The 19,659-nt window shown below is 40.0% G+C and overlaps 1 protein-coding gene across 1 annotated transcript in view; it reads right to left on the bottom strand.

Moving 5' to 3' along the window:
- pde10a (phosphodiesterase 10A) overlaps positions 1-19,659 on the bottom strand; it is a 437,158-nt gene that overhangs the window by 153,508 nt on the left and 263,991 nt on the right. The window contains exon 6 of the mRNA XM_048600979.1: positions 3,650-3,699. Within this exon, the coding sequence (XP_048456936.1) occupies positions 3,650-3,699 (50 nt within the window). The remainder of the gene's footprint in view (positions 1-3,649; positions 3,700-19,659) is intronic.

Here is a 19,659-nt window from a genome sequence, read left to right as displayed (position 1 = left end):
TCCAGAATCCCCTTCCCCTCCCCCATTTCTGAAGAAGGGTCTAGACCCGAAACGTCAGCTTTCCTGCTCCTCTGATGCTGCTTGCCCTGCTGTGTTCATCCAGCTCTACACCTTGTTATCTCAGATTCTCCAGCATCGGCAGTTCCTACTATCTCTATTATATTGATCCCTTGTTCCTTGACACGATTTAACACCCATGTATTTGAACCAAAGAATGAAATTACAGATGCAGGGCCCAATGTTTGAGGCTGCTCCATAAGGTTGGGGATGAAGTTAAGGCAACCTGTTCACTTCTGCCTACATGCAGCTGAGATACCTGTGGCAGTCATACTCATCATAGAGATGTCAGTGAAAGCACCTCCAAAGGCTGCTGCGCTGGCATCAATAACCAGCAGTCTTAGTCACAGGACCTTACTGCCTTGATAGTCCCTCAGACAAAGTAGCCCAGCTTATGGATGAAAGGCATCAGAGGTAGCCCCTTCAACATCATCTCTGATCACCTCAGTCCTTTCAGAGACCATTTAATCAGAAGAAACCACTGGCTTAGGTGTTACTACCATCCACTCCATTCATATATATGTGCCATCAATGCCACTGGCCAGTTAATGGTACAGAACGTAGCATACATTCTCTGCATATCAGTGTACTGTTCTTATGTCATCTCAACAGTGCTACAATATACAGTTGAGAGAGGTTGGTCATTCACTCAATAGAGGAACTTGTGCTCAAAAGCCTTCAACTTGGTAGTGGACATGTGATGAATGGCCTACCTCATTTTCTGTCCAAGATCCAAGAATCTACTTCAACTTTCTTGCTGCTTGTCCAGGAATACCTGTTCTGCATGTTTTTGTCATTTTTGTAGGGTAATTGTCGCAAATGCTGACAGTTTCACCAGAAATACAATCGCAAAATGTAGGCCAATATATGCATTTAACATGTGCATGATTTCATAATGTGATAGAAATTTCTATCAGCAAATATTGAAATGCAAATTCCTTTATAATTCTTCAGATTTTTCAGTTTTTGTTGGTTGTAGCAGTTTATTTTTCAACTGATCAATGAAGTGCTGGTAAAATTAAATTATTAAGGTCACACAAAGGAAAAAGTTGTTTTTTCCCCCAATTCCACAGGTATAAAGGAATTATTTTAACTGACAAGTGTTTCAGGTGTCTGCACATGTATTCAAATGTAGAAACACAGAAATGACTGTAGTGATTCTCAGCTCCTCCACATGTTGAATTAAGACCATAAGAAATACTAAAAGGAGTAGGCCATACAGCCCCTCGAGCCTGCTCTGCCATTCAATAAGATCATAGCTGATCCGACATCCCTCATGTCCACTTTCTTGCCCTTTCCCCTTGATCACCTACTGATATAAGGCTATAAGAAATAGATACTGTTGAATTATCTACAGATAGTAATATTAAAACAATAACTGAACTAATGGCAGCTTCCCTTTTATGCAGTGATATCACATAAAACCTCGTGAAAAAGCTATGCTTCATTAATGAGCTGCAACTGGATTTTTAACGAATCAAGTTATAACTGCTGCTAGCTATCCTCTCTCTAATTGTAATTCGTCACAGCGATTTGATGCATTTATTTGAGTATGATAGAAATAAAGTCTACTAATTTAGAAGATCATGTTGTGATTTTGTTTTCCAATGCTTCAACATTTTCTGAGATCTTTCTGTATTAAAGATGTTACATAAATTCACGTTTTTGAGACTGTGTGATATTTCAGGATGGACGCTGCAAGTAAAATTCATGCCACTAATGCCAGGGAAAGACCATCTACAACAAAACAGAATCAAAACCCAACACTGCCATCCAGAAGGACAAGTGCAGTAGATGCATGGGAACCACCCCCCCCTCTTGCAAGTTCTCCTTTAAGCCACACACTATTGTGATTTGGAATGACATTGTTGTTCCCTCACCATCACTGATCAAAATCCTGGAACTGTCTTTCTCTAAGGCAATTGAGGGGTACATCTTCACCAGACGGACTGCAGCTGTTCAAGAATGTCTCTCCTGACTTCAAGCGTAATTAGGGATGAAGAACAAATACCAGTCTCACCACGAAATCTTGCATCATGTGAAAAAATTAAAATCAGCTCTGGCCTTCAGCTTACATTACTTTGAAAGCTTACTATTAGAGTACATGTCTAGAATGACTATGACTCTACGCTTTAATTTGTAGAGTAGTTGACCCCTCACAACCATCCATTAGATCACTCACTCTCATAGCATGTCACACCTGGATCAGCATCTATCTGATTTTCAAGTGACAGTACTTTAAAAAGAATGAAATCAGATCTTTAATTTTACTGCCAAATTGTGTCCATTCTTGAAAAAAATGCTATTTTCTAGATTTTAATGAAACCTAGGCAAGGATTTTTCTTTTGGGTATGGATCATAATGTTGGCATCAAACCCAAGTTCCAACCATGTACCATGCGGTGTTGAAATTATTCAACGTACATTTTGTCTGGACTTGTTGATTAATGGCAAAACAACATGCCAAACATCCAATAAAGAACAATGGGAGTGCTCCCAAAATTTAAGGACTAACAGAATGCCCTGCAACTTGGAAGGTGCTGCAGCGGAATTTTTAAAGAATTAAAATAAACAAAAGCCACAGCTGCAGATCACCACTGTAGAAACCAGTGAAACCAGCGGTCTTACCAGTAGGTAGGTCACAGAGGCCTCAAAGTATTCTGGGAGCAATGACTGCCTCCTCACCCCCAATACTCCACAATGCTGCTTCAAAGCAACCTCTATGTCCCCAGTGTCTGAGGCTGCCTGGAAATTTCCAGTCAGCCTCTGATCATTAGTGCGATTGGCCTCTTAATCAGCTTCTTGTTAGGATAATGCTAGCAGACAGTGCCAGCAGACTCAGTTCCTGCCCTCACATCAGGGTGAAAACCTTGTCTTCAGTGTAAGCTGAAATCTGATCTGCATAAAAGTTTTCTAAAATTGCCCTGGAATACAACATAACCATCAATTTGTAAAGGTGAGCTGTTCACTTCCACTTGCAAACACTAATTTAACAAGATAGATTACTGAAGACATTTGGAGTTTAGACTTAGTTCCACTGCCCTACTCAAATCCTGACAAGATTGCAGCGGTAAAAGTTGAAAAATTTTGTGACAAATCCAACTGCTATTTTCCCTTCCTAATACTGCCAATGGGAACAGTATGCCTACTTGCCTGCTCCTATATTCCCAGTACTTAAGATGCCGTTTACGGCACAGTGGCACAGTGGTTAGCACTGCTGCCTCACAGCGCCAGGGACCCGGGTTCGATTCCAGCCTCAGGTGACTGTTTGTGTGGAGTTTGCACATTCTCCCCGTGTCTGCGTGGGTTTCCTCCAGCTGCTCCGGTTTCCTCCCACAGTCCAAAGATGTGCAGGTTAGGTGGATTGGCCATGCTAAATTGCCCGTAGTGTTCAGGGAGGTGTAGATTAGGTGGGTTATAGGGGGATGGGTCTGGGTGGGATGCTCCGAGGTTTGGTGTGGACTTGTTGGGCCGAAGGGCCTGTTTCCACACTGTAGGGATTCTATGATCCAAATGCAATCCTTGATTCAAAAATTAATGCAATGTCACAGTCAGTCCACCTTTATTATAGTCATTTGTTATGTTGTACTCACACTGTTGCATTCTCCCACAAAATATAATGAAAATCCATCAGCCATCGTAGCTGCAAAAACAGGAACAAAAAAGGCAAGTTATTGCGATGAAGAAAGGTATAAATAATTAGGACATAGTTACAATACATCATTTATGATGCTTTTAAAGAAAGGTGAATAATACTTAAGAGTTTCTACTCCATTGTGCAATATCTAAAAAGAAAAACAGAAAGTCAGGGAAATAAAATTAAAACCCACTCAAATGATTTTCACGGTGCTTAATTAAAAATCAACGTATCTGTGGTACAACTAGCTAATGGGCAGGAAACAGTGAGTGGAGATAAGGGACTTTTTTTTAAAAAGATTGGCAACCTATGATCAATGGGGTTCTACAGGGATCAATGTTGGGACCACAACTGTTTACAATATATATTAATAAACTTGGAAAAAGGAAGCAAATATCCTGTACCCAAATTTGTACGAGACAAAAATAGGTGGAAAGGCAGGTAGCAAAAGGGATCGAAACTATTCACACAGATATTGATAGGTTAAGCAAGTACACATAAACTAGGCAAATGGAATATAATGTGGGAAATGTGAAATTGCTCATTTTGGATAAGAGAGTAAAACAACAGAACATTATTTAAATGGATAAAAAAAAACAACTGTAGAAAACCACAACATAGAGATATTTTGGGGCACTTGTGCATAAAACACAAAGCTAGCACAGGTGCAGCAGTTAAGGAGGAAGACTAATGGAACGCTGGCCCTTATTTCAAGTGAGTTGGAGTATAAAGAGCCTTACTGCAACTGTACAAAGCACTGCTGAGACCACATATGGAGTACTGAAGGCAGTTTTGGTCCTCTTATTTAAGGAAAGATATCATTTCATTGGAGGCAGCTTAGAAAAGATTCACTACGATGATTCCTAATATGGACAGATTTTCTTATGAGCAAAGGTTAAACAGGTTGGAACTCTACTCATTGGAATTTTGAAGAATAAGAGGTGATCTCATTGAAACATAAGGGATTCTTAAGGGGCTAAACACGATGAATGCTAAGAGAACAGAGATAATGAGGTGTAGAGCTGGATGAATACAGCAGGCCAAGCACCCTTCTGAAGAAGGGTCCAGACCCGAAACGTCAGCTTTCCTGCTCCTCTGATGCTGCCTGGCCTGCTGTGTCCATCCAGCTCTACACCTTATTATCTCAGACTCCAGCATCGGCAGTTCCTACTATCTCTGAATGCTGGGAGGGTGTTTCTCCTCATGGGAGAGTCTAGGACCAGACAGCATTGTCTCAGATTAAAGGGGTGTCAATTTAAGACTGAGATGAGGAAGGATTTCTTCTCTCAGAGGGTTGAGAGCATTTGAAATTCCTCACCACAGATAACTGTGGAGGCAGAGCCATTATGTATATATATGGCTGAGACAGAAAGTCAGGTAAATCGAGGGTTATGGGGAAGAGGGCAGGAAGATGGACATGAGGTAAAAAAAAACAAATGCGTTCCATCAAACCAGGTTTCATTTTGGGATCATAATTGTCCAGTAGTAACATCAGCAGGATTAAAACACAAATCAATACAAGGAACCTTTGGCTAAGAAATTAAAGATTGCATGGGATTTGAAATGTTTAGGTCAACAATAGAGGCGTAATGAATTCTGAAGTGCCAATTTTATACACAAATAGGCAACTATTGAAAATGGCTACCTAGCCACTAGTTCTGCTTCTAGTTCTCCAGCTCCATCAATTCTACAGGCCATTTTCATAAAGGTGGGATGCAAAGGGTTGAAGATGGGGTGGTGGCATAACCCAGTCCCTTCCTGTAAATGGTCACTTAAGGTCAACTGTGGATGACTGATTGGGACTTTCCTGTCAACCCTCCTGTCCCTCTGTCAACAGACAGTGAGGCTGCGTGGCAGCCACTTCCTAGCTGCAGATTGGAATGGCCAGAATTGCAGACAAGCCTAGAGACAGACAATCTGTGCTGACATATGTTCAACTCTAGCTGCAGTGTCTTTTGGAATGCAATCCCATTCCCCTCATCACAAAACGGTGATCCAGCAGTTGGATTTTTTTTCAAATTTTAGAAATTTGGAGATTTGCATCCTCTTCTCCCTCATTTACCTGCCAGGAAATATTGCTGCTACTGCCCAGTTGGAAGATTCCTACTAGCCTCTTGCATCAGGAATCTGCCTACTGTCTTTAATTAGGCAGTGAGTCTCGTGTCTGGTGGCTAAGTGGCCAATTGAAGAAAATCACAAGTGAATGCCACAGTCTGTGCTTCTGATCTCCAATTGGGCCTAACAATGGGATCCCAAAACCCACTGGGAAAATTCTACATTTTATATTTCAGTATTGATATGATTGTATTTGGAGACATATCTACAAAAATAGAAAGAAATTCAACAGTAAGAGAAGAATTACTTGGTCTGCTGAACTCATTCCTTAATATTAATTTCATCATATGATTTTAGCGTATTTTGAGCAAGCTCAATTTCATTGCTTCTATAATTAGTTCAAATAATTATAATTACATAAATGTTACTAAAGACATTTTCTGGACATGCATTTTATATTTACTTAACCATCAATGTTTATTTATGGCCACCGGTCCTACTTCCATGTTACGCTTTGAACAATTTGGATTTATTTCATAACATTTAACATTCTTGATAAATTATGGGCAGAAAACAAAGAGGGCAAATGTGGCCTCCATTTAATGTCCAATCCAAAAGGTAGTTCCTCCAACAATGGAGTACTCCTAGCATAGGACTGAAATATTGGCTAAGACTTTGTGTTTAAATTTCTGGAATGTGATTGAACCATAACAGTTTGAATAAAAATGCCACCACAAAACCAAGGCACACAGCTAATTTGACAGACAGTGCAAAGTGCAAACCAATGGGAAATTGGGCATGATGGCCAAAATCTGCAAGATGACAACATCAAACAAAGTGTTCACCATTCTTAAGGTATCAAAGTTACTTGAAGAGAATTTTGGCTTCTTTGCCATTTTTTAAAAAATTGGGACATATGATGTATACTCTTTTGTGATTTAGAAGTGTCTCATTTGTGATTTATTAAGTGTTCACTGGGGCAATTTCTAGCTCTTCCTGCCAGGAGATCCCATCATGGGGTGCCATGCTTGTTGGACTTGTATCAACCTGACACATCCACTGTAGCTCAACTGAAAACACTGTCATACAGCATCTATGTCTATAGGTCAATTCCCCCTTTCTGCTGCCCTTCACTTTGCCCTCAACAAGAGATCTCTATAGCTTTTCAGCTCTGATAAAATGGCCAAAATACTGACACTTTCTTTTCTGAAAGTCATTTTCTTGCTCCTGCAATTTCAAGTTTTTTCACTTGTCTGCTGGTCTGTATGTGGAACTTCTAGCATACATCTTAGCATCTATATCCCAAAAGGCCCTTGTGTTCTTCCACTGATCTTTAATTTTTGTTCACATTTCTGAGGCACACAGGAACGTGGATAGAATGTGGCATCTTATGACGTTTCTTTCTTGTTACAAGCATGAGATTTCTAGTGTTAGTGCATCCTTCACCTTCACAAAATTACATCTGGCTATCTGTATTTCTTCTAACTTCAGCAACTTGTCATCTTCTTTTATCTTTTGACTTAAATAGACAAACTTAGCTACTTGCAACTGTGTAATACCATCCACTATGAACTCACAAACAAGGAACAAAAGAAGGCCACTTAACCCTTTGAACTTGCTTTGTCTATTAATAAGATCACAGCTAATCTCCTTTTAACCCCAACTATACATTCCAGCATATCCCCGATAAATTTTCCTCCCCTTGGTCATCAAGAATCTATTCTCTTCTGCCTTAAAAAATATTTAAAGATTCTGCATCCACTGCCTTTTGAGGAAAGGGATTCCAAAGGCTATCAACCGTCAGACAAAACAGTGTCTCATTTCGGTCTTAAATGGGAATCTCCATATTTTTAAAGTATAACCCTAGTTCTAAATTCTCAGAAAGAGGAAACATCCATTTGACATCCACACGCTCAGGTCCCTTCAGGATCTTACGTTTTAATTAAGTCTCCCCTGACTTTTCTGAAGTCCACAGGATACAGGCCTATCCTGTCTAGCCTTTTCTCATTGCGCAATCTGTTCATGGTAGACATTAGTCGACCAAACTCTCTCTGAACTCTTTACAATGCACTCACATCCCTCTACAAGTACAGTGACCAAGACTATACAACCTCAGCAACGCCCTGAGCACCTGAAGCATCCTACTCTGGAATTCAATTTCCCTTGCAATAAATCATAACATTCTATTAGCTTTCCCGATTACTTGCTGTACATGCATGCTAACCTTCTGTGTTTCATGCACTAGGACACACATCTTTCTGCATTGTCTCACCATTTAGATAATATACTTTTTAATTCTTTCAGTCAAAATGGACAATTTCACACCTTCCTACATTGTACTCCATTTGCCAGATCTTTGCCAAATCAATCTATCTATATCCCTTTGTCATCTCCTTGTGTATTCTTCACAAATAAATTTTGTACTAAATCTTTGTGTGTTATCAAGCAATTTAGCTACCATGTCTTCAACCCCTTCATATAAATCATTTGTATAAACTGTACAGAATTGAAGTCCCAGCACTGACCCCTGTGATATACCACTCGTGACATTCTGCCAGCCTGAAAAAGACTCATTTATTCCTACTCTCTGCTTCCTATTAGCCAGGTAATCTATTCACGCCAGAATGTTACTCTCTACACCATGAGGTTTTTTTTCCAACAATAACCTTTGTTGTGACATCTTATCAAATGCCTTCTGGAAATCTATGTGCAAACCATCCATTGGTTCCCCTTTATCTACATCACAAGTTACTTCAAAGAACTCCAATAAAATATTTAAACATGATATTTCTTTGACAAAACCATAATGGCTCCTTCTGATTAGTACAGAGAATTTGGATAAGTTCAAGGAAATGATTTTAATCATAGCTTTTCCCTATGACTGATTTTAAGCTAACTGGTGTGTAGCTTCCCTCCCCTTTTTAATAAAAGAGCTATATTAACTATTTTCCAATCTAAAATGGAACGTTACCCAAATCTAATTAGTTTTGGAAAATTAAAACCAATGCGTCAACTATCTCGCTAGCTACTTCCTTTAATGCCCTAGTATGAAATCCATGAGGATCTTGCGACACATCACCTCTCAGTTACAGCAATTTACTGAGTACGCAGACTCACCTTCTATAGGACCAAGACTTATTTTGTTCTCTTTCTTTATTAAATACCTGAAGAAACTTTTCCTACCTGTTTTTATATTTTTGGTGAACTTTCTCTTGTATTCTTAATTTTGCCCTCCTTACTAATGAGTAATTTTTTGTGTTTTTTTTAATATTCTATCTAATCTTTGCACATTATATGTTTTTTCTTTAAGATTAATACTATCTTTGACTTTCTCAGTTAACCATAGATGGCAGATCTGTCTCTAAGAACTTTCCTTCCTTGTCAGAATGTATCAATTCAGTATTTTCTGGAATATCCCCTTAAAAACTTTTACCACAGAATCTCGATTGACCTATTAATCTGAGTCGCCAGTTTGTTTTCGCTACTCTGCTTTCATGCTCTCATAACTGCGCTTGTTTAAATTCAAACTAATCTTGGATGCACACTCTTCTCTCCCTTGAATAGTACGGAAAATTCAATTATTTCATTGTTGCAGCTCCGCAGGGAGACTTTCATTAAAGTCTGTAATTAATCCTATTTCATTGGTCAAACCAGGCCCTTGTCCTCACTATTTTGTTTAAAACCCACTCCACTTCCCTAGTTATGTGGTTCAAGTGTAGATTATCCCAGTGTTAGAGATCCCACATTCCCTAGTATTAATGCTAGCGTTTCACGACCAGAAATCACTTCTCTCACACCAGTCTTTCACCCACATATTCATCTTCCTAACCTTGTTTACCTTATCCTAATTTGCACATGGCTCAGGTAATAGTCCAGAGGTTATTATCTTTGAGGTTCTGTTTCTTAATTTGGTGCCTAGGTCCTCATGCTGGCTATGTAAAACATCTAGTTCTTCCTATGTCATTGATGCCTACATGGACTTTGATAATTGAATCCTCCCTCTCCCACTGTTAGATTTTCTTCAGCCCAGAGCAGACGTCCTGATCCTTGGCACTGAAGTGACAACACAGCCATCTGGGCACTCACTCTTTCCTGCAGAGAATGGTGACAATCCCCCTGACAAACTGTCCTCTATGCCACTGCATTTCTTTTGACTCCTCCCACTTGAATGGCTTCTTGTACCACAGCATCATGATCATTTAGCCCATTCATTCCAGAGCCTCCACTCTCATCCAAACAAACCGTGAGAACCCCAAACCTGTTCGACAATTGCTGAGGTTGACACTCCTGTCCTCTGGATCCCCTCACTTGCAGTCACACCACATTGACTGTGACCACTACCATATCAGGACATCCTATCATAAAGAGATGAGACTGCCTTCTAGTATAAAGAATCCATGTAACTCTCCCGCTCCCTAATGCATCACTGTCTGTAGTTGGGCCTCCAGCTCATAAACTGAGCTGTAGCTGCTTGAAATTCAAATATCATATGTTTGCCTGGATCAGAATAGCATCCTTGAGCTCCCACATACTACAGTTTTGACACACCACCTGTACTGTATTAATGAGCTTTAATTAGTTATATTATTCACAATTTAATGCTGATTTTAAATGTGCTATCTTCACTTTACTGTCAATGTGCACACCATTTTAAAACTTGAAAATAGATAAAATATTCTAGCTTATGTATTCTTTCTAAATACAATTGTTTCGGTTATTTTGGTGTTCATACTCAATCCATATTCTAAACTTCTGGATTTTATTTGATCTCCGATATTGTGTGGGGCTGTTTCTGATTCTGCAAGTAGCATTGTGTGGTCATCATCCCACAAATTATACATGTCCATGCCACCAATTTCTATCTTTGAAAATACACCTGTTTCTTTGAATACTTGTCATGTGTAAAAAATGATTAATTTTGGCCACAGTACAGAACCTAGTTGTATTCGTCTCTCAACTTGAAACATATTGGATTATCTCACTTTTAGCCTGATGTTCGGTATTTGGTCCTCTCTCATATTCCTACAGCTTTACAGTCACATTTCAGCTAACACACCTATTAACTTTTGGTGATAAACATAATGGAATACTTTTTCATAATTTATGGAACAAATGTAAAAGGTCTTTTTTTACTTCTAGATATTAATCAAAGATTGTTCTCAGGTTAAATATAACTTCCTCCTGTTCCTACTCCAAGTTTAAGTTCAGAAGATGTGTTACCAATTTCTATAAACATTTTTACAATCACTTTAATTAAATGATTCATAAGCTTGTAGATGTAAAATTATGCATTAAGTCTCTCAACTAACAAATAATGAATGTGTCAAGTCACTTTGATCAAATATATATCAAAAGATAGTTCTAAGACCTCTGTTGCATTTCTAATTCTATTTCCCTACAGGCTTTTAAATGTTTTGTTATTATTTCATCTATAGCTGGTGTTTTGCTTCAATTCACCACTTTTAAAGCATTCTTTACAATATGTTACCACAAAACCATAAGACGCAGGAGCAGAAGTAGGCCTTTTGAGTCAGTATCACCAAACAGTCAAATCATGGCTGATCTGAAAATGTTCACTTTACTTTCCTGCCTTTCCCCCATAACTCTTGATTCGCTTATGAGCAGGTAAAAAGGGGTGAACTAGCTCCCCTCTTTTCTACCTTCTTAGTTAGCTCCTTTTATCAAATGTTACCAAGAAAATTGACTGATGACATATCTTATAGCAACCAAATTCTACAGACTTGGCATAGTCTAGGTGATCTGTAGAGAAATCATATAGAGTATGTGACGGTGAAATGTTTTAGAAACAGGATAAAAAATCCATATGTATCCTGATGTGGATATAAATTCAGATCATCCATTTGTGGAAAAAAATTAAACAAACTGAAAATACCAGAAAAGAAAGATATACCACCATTTAGACTCTGACATGTTTAAGGATGAAAGTAGAGATGCACCAATATTTTGTTCTAAAAGGTTGAATATCTCAGGTTTGAGGAATTAGAATAAATTGAGTTCTCAGAAAAAAATAGAAAGCAACACGAAAAACACCAACCAAAGTATACAACATACCACAAAAGAAAGATTACCAAACCAGAAAAGACGGACAAGAGATGAAGTCTTCTAGTGCTGCCTGCATTGAGAGAGATGACAGGGCAGGAAGCCAAAATCAAGATTTCTGATTGGACCCTTCTTCAGAAGGGTCATTTTCTGAAGAAGGGTCTAGACCCAAAACATCAGCTTTCCTGCTCCTCTGATGCTGCCTGACCTGCTGCGTTCATCCAGCTCTACACCTTGTTATCTCAGATTCTCCAGCATCGGCAGTTCCTACTAATTCCCACTATCTCTCAAGATTTCCGACTGTGGTTTATGTTGCACTCAGAAGTCTTGGAATAACTCAAACCACCAATATACAAATGATTTTCACCAAAAGGAGCAAGTCAGCTGTTTTATGTTAGGTCTAAGCAAGTCAGTTCAAAGCTAGGGAGTTCCACTGTCTACGTAAAAGAAGGCCACACATCATAAGCCCACAGACATACGTCAGGATTTACCTGGTCAGTTGCCAGGTAAAATGCTATGGACCCTGGCAGAATAACTCTCTTATGTGGGAACTTGAGCCTCAACTGGCTTTCAAGCAAATAAGTTACATTGCACCTTCCTGCACACATAAGCAGGTCCCATGCCGCTCAGTATGCCTTCTCCAGAGGGGAGATAATTAAATTCTGCCCACAGTAATTGAAGCACAGAAACTGATCTTTCACCTTAATGTCAATGTATATGCCCTCTCACATCACTTCATCTCACTTGAGCACCATATTTTGCAACCCCTATCTGCCTCCTACACTCAACTATTTTTGCTTGAAATATACCTTGAATGCATCAGATGTAGCAGGTTTGATGTTCTCACCACTTTTTCAGTAAAAAAAATTGAAATTGCCTATTAGATTCATTAGTGACTATCTTATATTTATTACTCCTTTTAAACTCCTTAGTAAATTGAAGTAACCTTTCCTTATCAGTCAAATTGCAAGTTTTAGAAAACCGTATCAGATCCACCCTTAATCTTCAGCTCCAGTCTGTTCAGGGTTTTCGATACTTTCCGGACACTTATCCATGCAAGCTTCATTACTGGCAATTTTTTTTGTCCCTTTTTAGCAGAATACATTCCCTCTTAAGTCTATTAATCACCTTTTAAACAATTTAAACTGTTATTCTCCATCTAAGACCATAAGATAAATGTGCAGAATTAGACCATTCAGTCCATTGAGTCTGCTGTGCCATTCAGTCATGGCTGATATGTTTCTCAATCCCATTCTCCTGTCTTCTCCTCCTAGCCCTGATCCCTTACAAATCAAGAACTTATCTATCTCTGTCTTAAAGACACTTGGCTTCCACAGCCCTCTGGGGCAATGAGGTCCAAAGGTTCACCATCCTCTGAAATTCCTCGTCAACTCAGTTTAAATGGTTACCCCTTCATTCTGAAGCTGTGTACTCAGGTCACAGTCTCTCCTATTTGTGGAAACATCTTTTCCACATCAACTCTATCCAGGCCTCTCAATATTCTGTAAGTTTCAATGAAGTCTCCCTCATGCTACTAAACTCCATCAAGTACACACCCACAGTCCTCAACTGCTCCTCTCATGACAAGCCCTTCATTCCCGGGATTATTCATGCAAACCTCCGCTGGACCCACTCCAACTCCAGCACATTGTTCCTTAGATACATGGTCCAAAACTGCTCCCAATATTCCAAATGCAGTCTGACCAGAGCCAGTACATCACTGTTCTTGTATTCTAGCCCTCTTGAAATGAATGCTAACATTGAAATTCCCTTCATAACTGCCAATTAGGTCTACATGTTACCTTAAGGAAAACTGTGCCATAGGATTCCTAAGTCTCTTTATGCTTCAGATTTCTGAAGCCTTTCCCCATTTATAAAATAGCTTACTTCACTATTTGTCCTACCAAAATGCATAACCTCACACTCTGCCACACTGTATTCCATCTGCCACTTCTTTGCCCACACTCCTAGCATGTCCAAGTCCTCTGCAGCCTCCTGCCTCCTCAACAGTAAGTGTCTCTCCACCTACCTTTGTGCCATCGGCAAACTTAGCAACAATGCCCTCAGTTCCTCGATCCAGATCGTTAATGTATAACGTGAATAGTTGTAGTCCAACACGGATCTCTATGGAACTCCATTAGTCACTGGTTGCAATCCTGGAAAAGACCACTTTATCCCCACTAAACAAAAGAACCAAAGAACTGCTGGAAATCTAAAACAAAAACAGAAATTGCTGGAGAAACTCAGCAAGTCTGGCAGATTCTGTGGAGAGAAAGCATTCTGCTCTCCGCTGTCTAACTTACTCCCTCCCTCCTCTCAAAGAATTCTAACAAATTTGTCAGACATTACCTCCCCTTGAAGAGGTGTTGACTCAGCCCTTTTTTACCATGCACTTCCAAATACTCCATAATCTTATCCCTAATAATGGACTCTAAAATCTTACTGATGACCAAGGTCAGGCTAACCGGCCTCTTATTTCCTGTCTTCTGCCACCCTCCCTTCTTAAACAGGGATGTTACATTAGCCAGTTTCTAGTCTGCAAGGACTCTCACTGACTCAAGTGACTCCTGAAAGATCACACCAAAAATCTCCTCAGCTATCTCCATCAGGACCCTGGGGTGTGGTCTATCTGGTCTGGGTGATTTATCCACCTTCAGAACTTTCAACTTCACCAGCCCCTTCTCATCAGTGATGGCCAACACACTCACCTCTGCCCCCTGACTCTCTTGAGGTTCTGGTATGCTAATGATAATCTTGCACCATGAAGACTGATGCAAAGTACCTATTCAGTACCTCCGCTATCCTTTGATCCTCATTACTACTTCTCCACCCTCACTTTTTACCAGTCCAATGTTCACTCTTGTCTCTCTCTCTCTCTCTGTCTCGCTTATTTTTTTTATTTAGGTATCTTAAAAAAATTTTCCAATCTACTGTTTTATCACTAGCTAGCTCATCCTGAGATTTCATCATCTCCCTCTTATTGCTTTTTAGTTGTCCTCTGGTGGTTTTTAAAGGCTTTTCAATCTTTTGGGTTCCTATTAATCTTCACCACATTGCATGCTTTTTATGCTGTTCCTGACTTCCCTTGGCAGCCACAGTTGTTTCATCCTCCCCTTCGCATGTTTATTCTTCCTTGGGATGAATTTCTGCGGTGCCTCACAAATTACCCTAAGAAACTCGTAACATTGCTACTCCACCTCTTCCATGCTAGGTTACCTTTCCAATCAACTCTGGCAACTCATTCCTCATGTCTTTCTCGTTACCTTTACTCAACTGTAAAACCATGTCATCCAATTCCAGCCTCTCCCTCTCAAACTGCAGGGCGCATTCTATCATAATATGATCACTGCCCCCTTTGGGTTTCTTCACCTTAAGCTTTCTAATCAAGTCTGCCTCATTACACGTCACTAAATCCAGTATTGCCTGTTCCCTAGTGTGCTTGACCACAAGCTGCTCCAAAAAAAATCATCTCGTAGACATTCCACAAAATTCTTCTCGAGATCTGCTACCAACCTGATTTTCCCAGCCCACCTACACATTGAAATCGCTCATGATTATTGCAATAGTGCCTTTCTAACATGCCTTTTCTATCTCCCGATTTATTTTCTACCCCTACATAAATCCCATCAAGGCTTCCCCCACTTTGTGGCTCCTCAACTCTACCCATACACACAGATTTATAACTGCCAACATTATATCACTGCTTGCTATCAATTTCATTTCATTTCTTATTAACAAGAGAGCATCGCCCCCTCTGCCCATCCTTTTAAAAGGACGTTTCCTCCGATATTTAGTTCTCAGCCCTGATCGCCTGGCAGCCATGTCTCCGTGATGCTCACAATATCGCATTTGCCAATTTAAATCTGCATTATAAGCACATGTATCTTGCTTTGTATACTGCATGCATTTAAGTACAGCACTCACAGTACTGCACTGACTGCCCCCTTCTCATAGTTGTTCCCTTGTCTGCTGCACCTGAAGTTGGATTCCTCACCCTTTTGATATTCTGTCCTATTACTTATTCTGGAAACTTTGATAATCTCTTGAGTCCTCACTCATTTTAACTAGTCTAAAGTCCTGTGACCACCCTATTTAGCTTTTCCACTAGTCCCAGATCAGTTTAGGTAGAGTCCGCCCCGATGGTCCAACCACTTCCTGTCCCAATATGGATGCCAGTGCCTCACAAAATGGAACCCCTCTTTAGCTACATATTTACTTCCCTAATCTTATCTCTTTACCAATCTGCATATGCCTCAGGTAATAATTCAGAGATTTTGAGGTCTTATTTTTAATTGTGTTCTGAATTCCTAATATTATCTAAACACGATCTCTCAACCTCTTGTCTACTCTTGTCTTTGTTGTTGGTGCCAACACATACCATAACTGGATCCTCTCCCACCTTCTCAAGTATCCTTTTATATTCTAAAATGATGGGCTGAGAGTTGCGTGAAACTTGCAGCTGCTCTGGAGATTGCAGGCTTACTTCTAGATTTAGACTCCTACATTTCAGTGGTATAAGATTTTTATTTTGATTCATATATAGTTCTTTTATAGTCAAAGACGTAAAACGAAAACAAAACAAAACAAAACAAAAATACGCACTCCATTTTTTTCAAACAGAGTTGTGTTAACGGACCTTTTGGAGAAGTCTACACGTGGATGGCTCTTTTTTCTCCTCCAAAATTATACATTGGGGGAGTTTTTAAAAGAGATTTCTTAAAATCGTCCAGGAGTTTCTTTTTTTAAGACAGAGTTGTGTTTACAGAGTTTTTGGAAAGGCCTATACATGGACGGCTCTAGAGTGACTTTTTTTTTTAAAATCAGATGACTAAAAGCTGTCTGATGGACACTTGAGGAGACTTTTTTAAAATTCAATTATTCAGCTAAGTGGTTGATTTTATTAAGATTTATGTGTTTGCTTTTTAAACTTTTTTATTTCCTGCATGCTTAATATTAATTCTTTGGGTAAGGAAAGCTAGTTTATTTTATATATAAGGTGCTATTGAAAGCTGCTTCTTTTTAAGCTTAATGTCATTTACAGCACACAAGAGACAGAGTTAGATGGCTAGTAGATTCAGAGAAGAGGTTACACAGCAGGATCAGTCAGATAGATGGGTGAATGTCAAGAAAGTAAGAGGGTAGTTTAGAAATCTCCTGTGGCTAATTCCTCTCTCAAACAGATACTCAGTTTTGATGCCTTCATCAGTCCTCTTGAACAGAGCAGTAGACGTTGTCTATTCAGTAAGGCATTCAACAAGGTTATGCATAGTAGACTGGTTAATAAGGTTAGATCACATGGAATACAGGGAGAACTAGCCATTTGGATACAAAATTAGCTTGAAGGTAGAAGACAGAGGGTGGCGGTGGAGGGTTGTTTTTCAGACTGAAGGCCTGTAACCAGCAGTGTGCCACAAGGATTGGGGCTGAGTCCACTGCTTTTTGTCATTTATATATATGAATTGGATGTGAACATAGGAAGTATGGTTAGTAAGTTTCCAGCTGACACTAAAATTGATGATGTAGTGGACAGCAAAGGAGGTTACCTCACAGTACAACGGGACCTTGATTGGATGGGCCGAGGAGTGGCAGATGGAGTTTAATCTAGATAAATTTGAGGTGCTACGTTCTGGTAGGGCAAATCAGGGCAGGATTTATACACTTAATGGTAACGTCCTGGGGAGTGTCGGTGAACAAAGAGACCTTGAAATATAGATTCATTGTTCCTTGAAAGTGGATTTGCAGTTTGGTACGCTTGCCTTTGTTGGTCAGTGCACTGAGTATAGAAGTTGGGAGGTCATGTTGCCATTGTACAGGACATTGGTTAGGCCACTTTTAGAATACTGAGTTCAAGTCTGGTCTCCTTGCTATAGGAAAGATGTTGTGAAACTTGAAAGGGTTCAGAAAAGATTTACAAAGATGTTGCTCGGGTTGGAGGCTTTGAGCTATAGGGAGAGGCTGAATAGGCTGGGGCTATCTTCCCCGGAACGTTGGAGGCTGAGGGAGACCTTACAGATGGCATGAATAGGGTGAATAGGCAAGATCTTATCCCCAGGGGAAGGGAGTCCAAAACTGGGGTGGCACGGTGGGTCAGTGGTTACACCAGGGACCCAGGTTCAATTCCACCCTTGGGCGACTGTCTGTGTGGAGTTTGCACATTCTCTGTGTCTACGTGGGTTTCCTCCCACAGTCCAAAGATGTGCGGGTTAGGTGGATTGGCCATGCTAAATTGCCCATAGTGTCCAGTGGTGTGTAGATTAGGTGGATTAGACATGGGAAATGCCAGGTTACAGGGAAAGGGCAGGGGAATGGGTCTGGGTGGGATGTTCGTCGGAGGGGCAGTGTGGACTTGGTGGGCCGAATGGCCTGTTTCCACACTGTAGGGATTTTATGATTCTAGAGGGCATCAATTTCAGGTGAGAGGGTTAAGATAAAGAAGGAACTTAAGGGGCAACTTTTTCCATACAGAGGGTGGTGCGTGTATGGAATGAAGTGCCAGAGAAAATGGTGGAAACTGATACAATTACAATATTTAAAAGAGACCTGGATGGGTATATGAATAGGAAGAGTTTAAGAGGGATATGGGTCAAATGCTGGCAAATGGGACTAGATTAATTTAGGATATCTGGTCAGCATGGACAAGTCAGACCAACAGGTCCGTGTCTCTGTGACTCTATAAGTAACCAACTAGATTGTTAAGAGTAGAGTGGTAGATATTCTTTATTTGGACTTTAGTGAAGCCTTTGACAAGATTCCGCATATTAGACTAATTAATAAAGTTAGATCACATGGGATTCAGGGTGAGCTTGCCAATTGCATACAAAATTAGCTAACAGCAGGAGACAGACAGACAGTGGAGGGTTGTTTTTCAGACTGGAGGCCTGTGTTCAGTGGTGTTCCAGCAGGATCGGTGCTGGGTCCCCTTTTGTTTTGTCATTTTTGTAAATGATTCAGATGAGAACACAGAAGGCATGGTTAGTAAGTTTATGGATGACACCAGAATTGGTGGTATAGTGGATACTGAAGAAGGTTATCTAAGACTACAAAGAGGTCTTGATTAATTGGGTCAATGGGCTGAAACTAGTGAACAGTGAAGGAGGGGGTTGAATTTGGATAAATGTGAAGTATTGCATTTTGGTAAAACAAACAAGGGCAGGATTTATACAGTTAAGAGTAGGGCCTTGGGTAGTGTTGTAGAACAGAGACCTAGGAGTTTTGGAATGTAATTCTTGGAAGTTTGTGCACATACACACAGGATGGTTAAGATGGTATTTAGCACGCTTGCCTTCATTGTTCAGACTTTTGAGTATAGGGGTTGGGATGTTGAGGTTGTATAGGACATTGGTGAGACCTCTCCTGGAGTATTGTGTGCAGTTCTGGTTCTGGTTATAGCAGTGATATTATTCAGCTGGAGGGGGTCTAGAAGAGATTTAGCAGGATGTTGTCAGGAATGGAGGGTTTGATTTATAACTAGAGGCTGGGACTTTTCTCACTTGGAAGTCTTTAACATTACTAAATTGCTCATAGTGTCTGCGGGTGTGTGGGTTAGGTGGGTTATAGGGTGATGGGTCTGGGTGGGGTAGGGATTCTATGACCTGTGATGGGTATAGATAAGGTGAATGGCAGGTATCTTTTCCCTACGGTAGGGGATTTCAAGACTAGGACCATATTTTTAAGGTCAAAGGAGAAAGATTTAAAAAAGACACAAGAGCTAATTTTTCTTTTCGCTTTACACAGACTGTGGTTTATGTCTGGAATGAACTTCCAGAGGATCCTGGTACAGTTACAGTGTCTAAAAGACATTTGGGTAAGTGCATGAATAAGAAATGTTTGCAGGCAGGTGGGACTAGTTTA

The sequence above is a fragment of the Rhincodon typus genome, chromosome 9, assembly GCF_021869965.1.
Source record: "Rhincodon typus isolate 14 chromosome 9, sRhiTyp1.1, whole genome shotgun sequence".
In the NCBI taxonomy this organism is placed as follows: domain Eukaryota; kingdom Metazoa; phylum Chordata; class Chondrichthyes; order Orectolobiformes; family Rhincodontidae; genus Rhincodon; species Rhincodon typus.
This window is presented reverse-complemented; position numbering and strand designations above follow the sequence as displayed.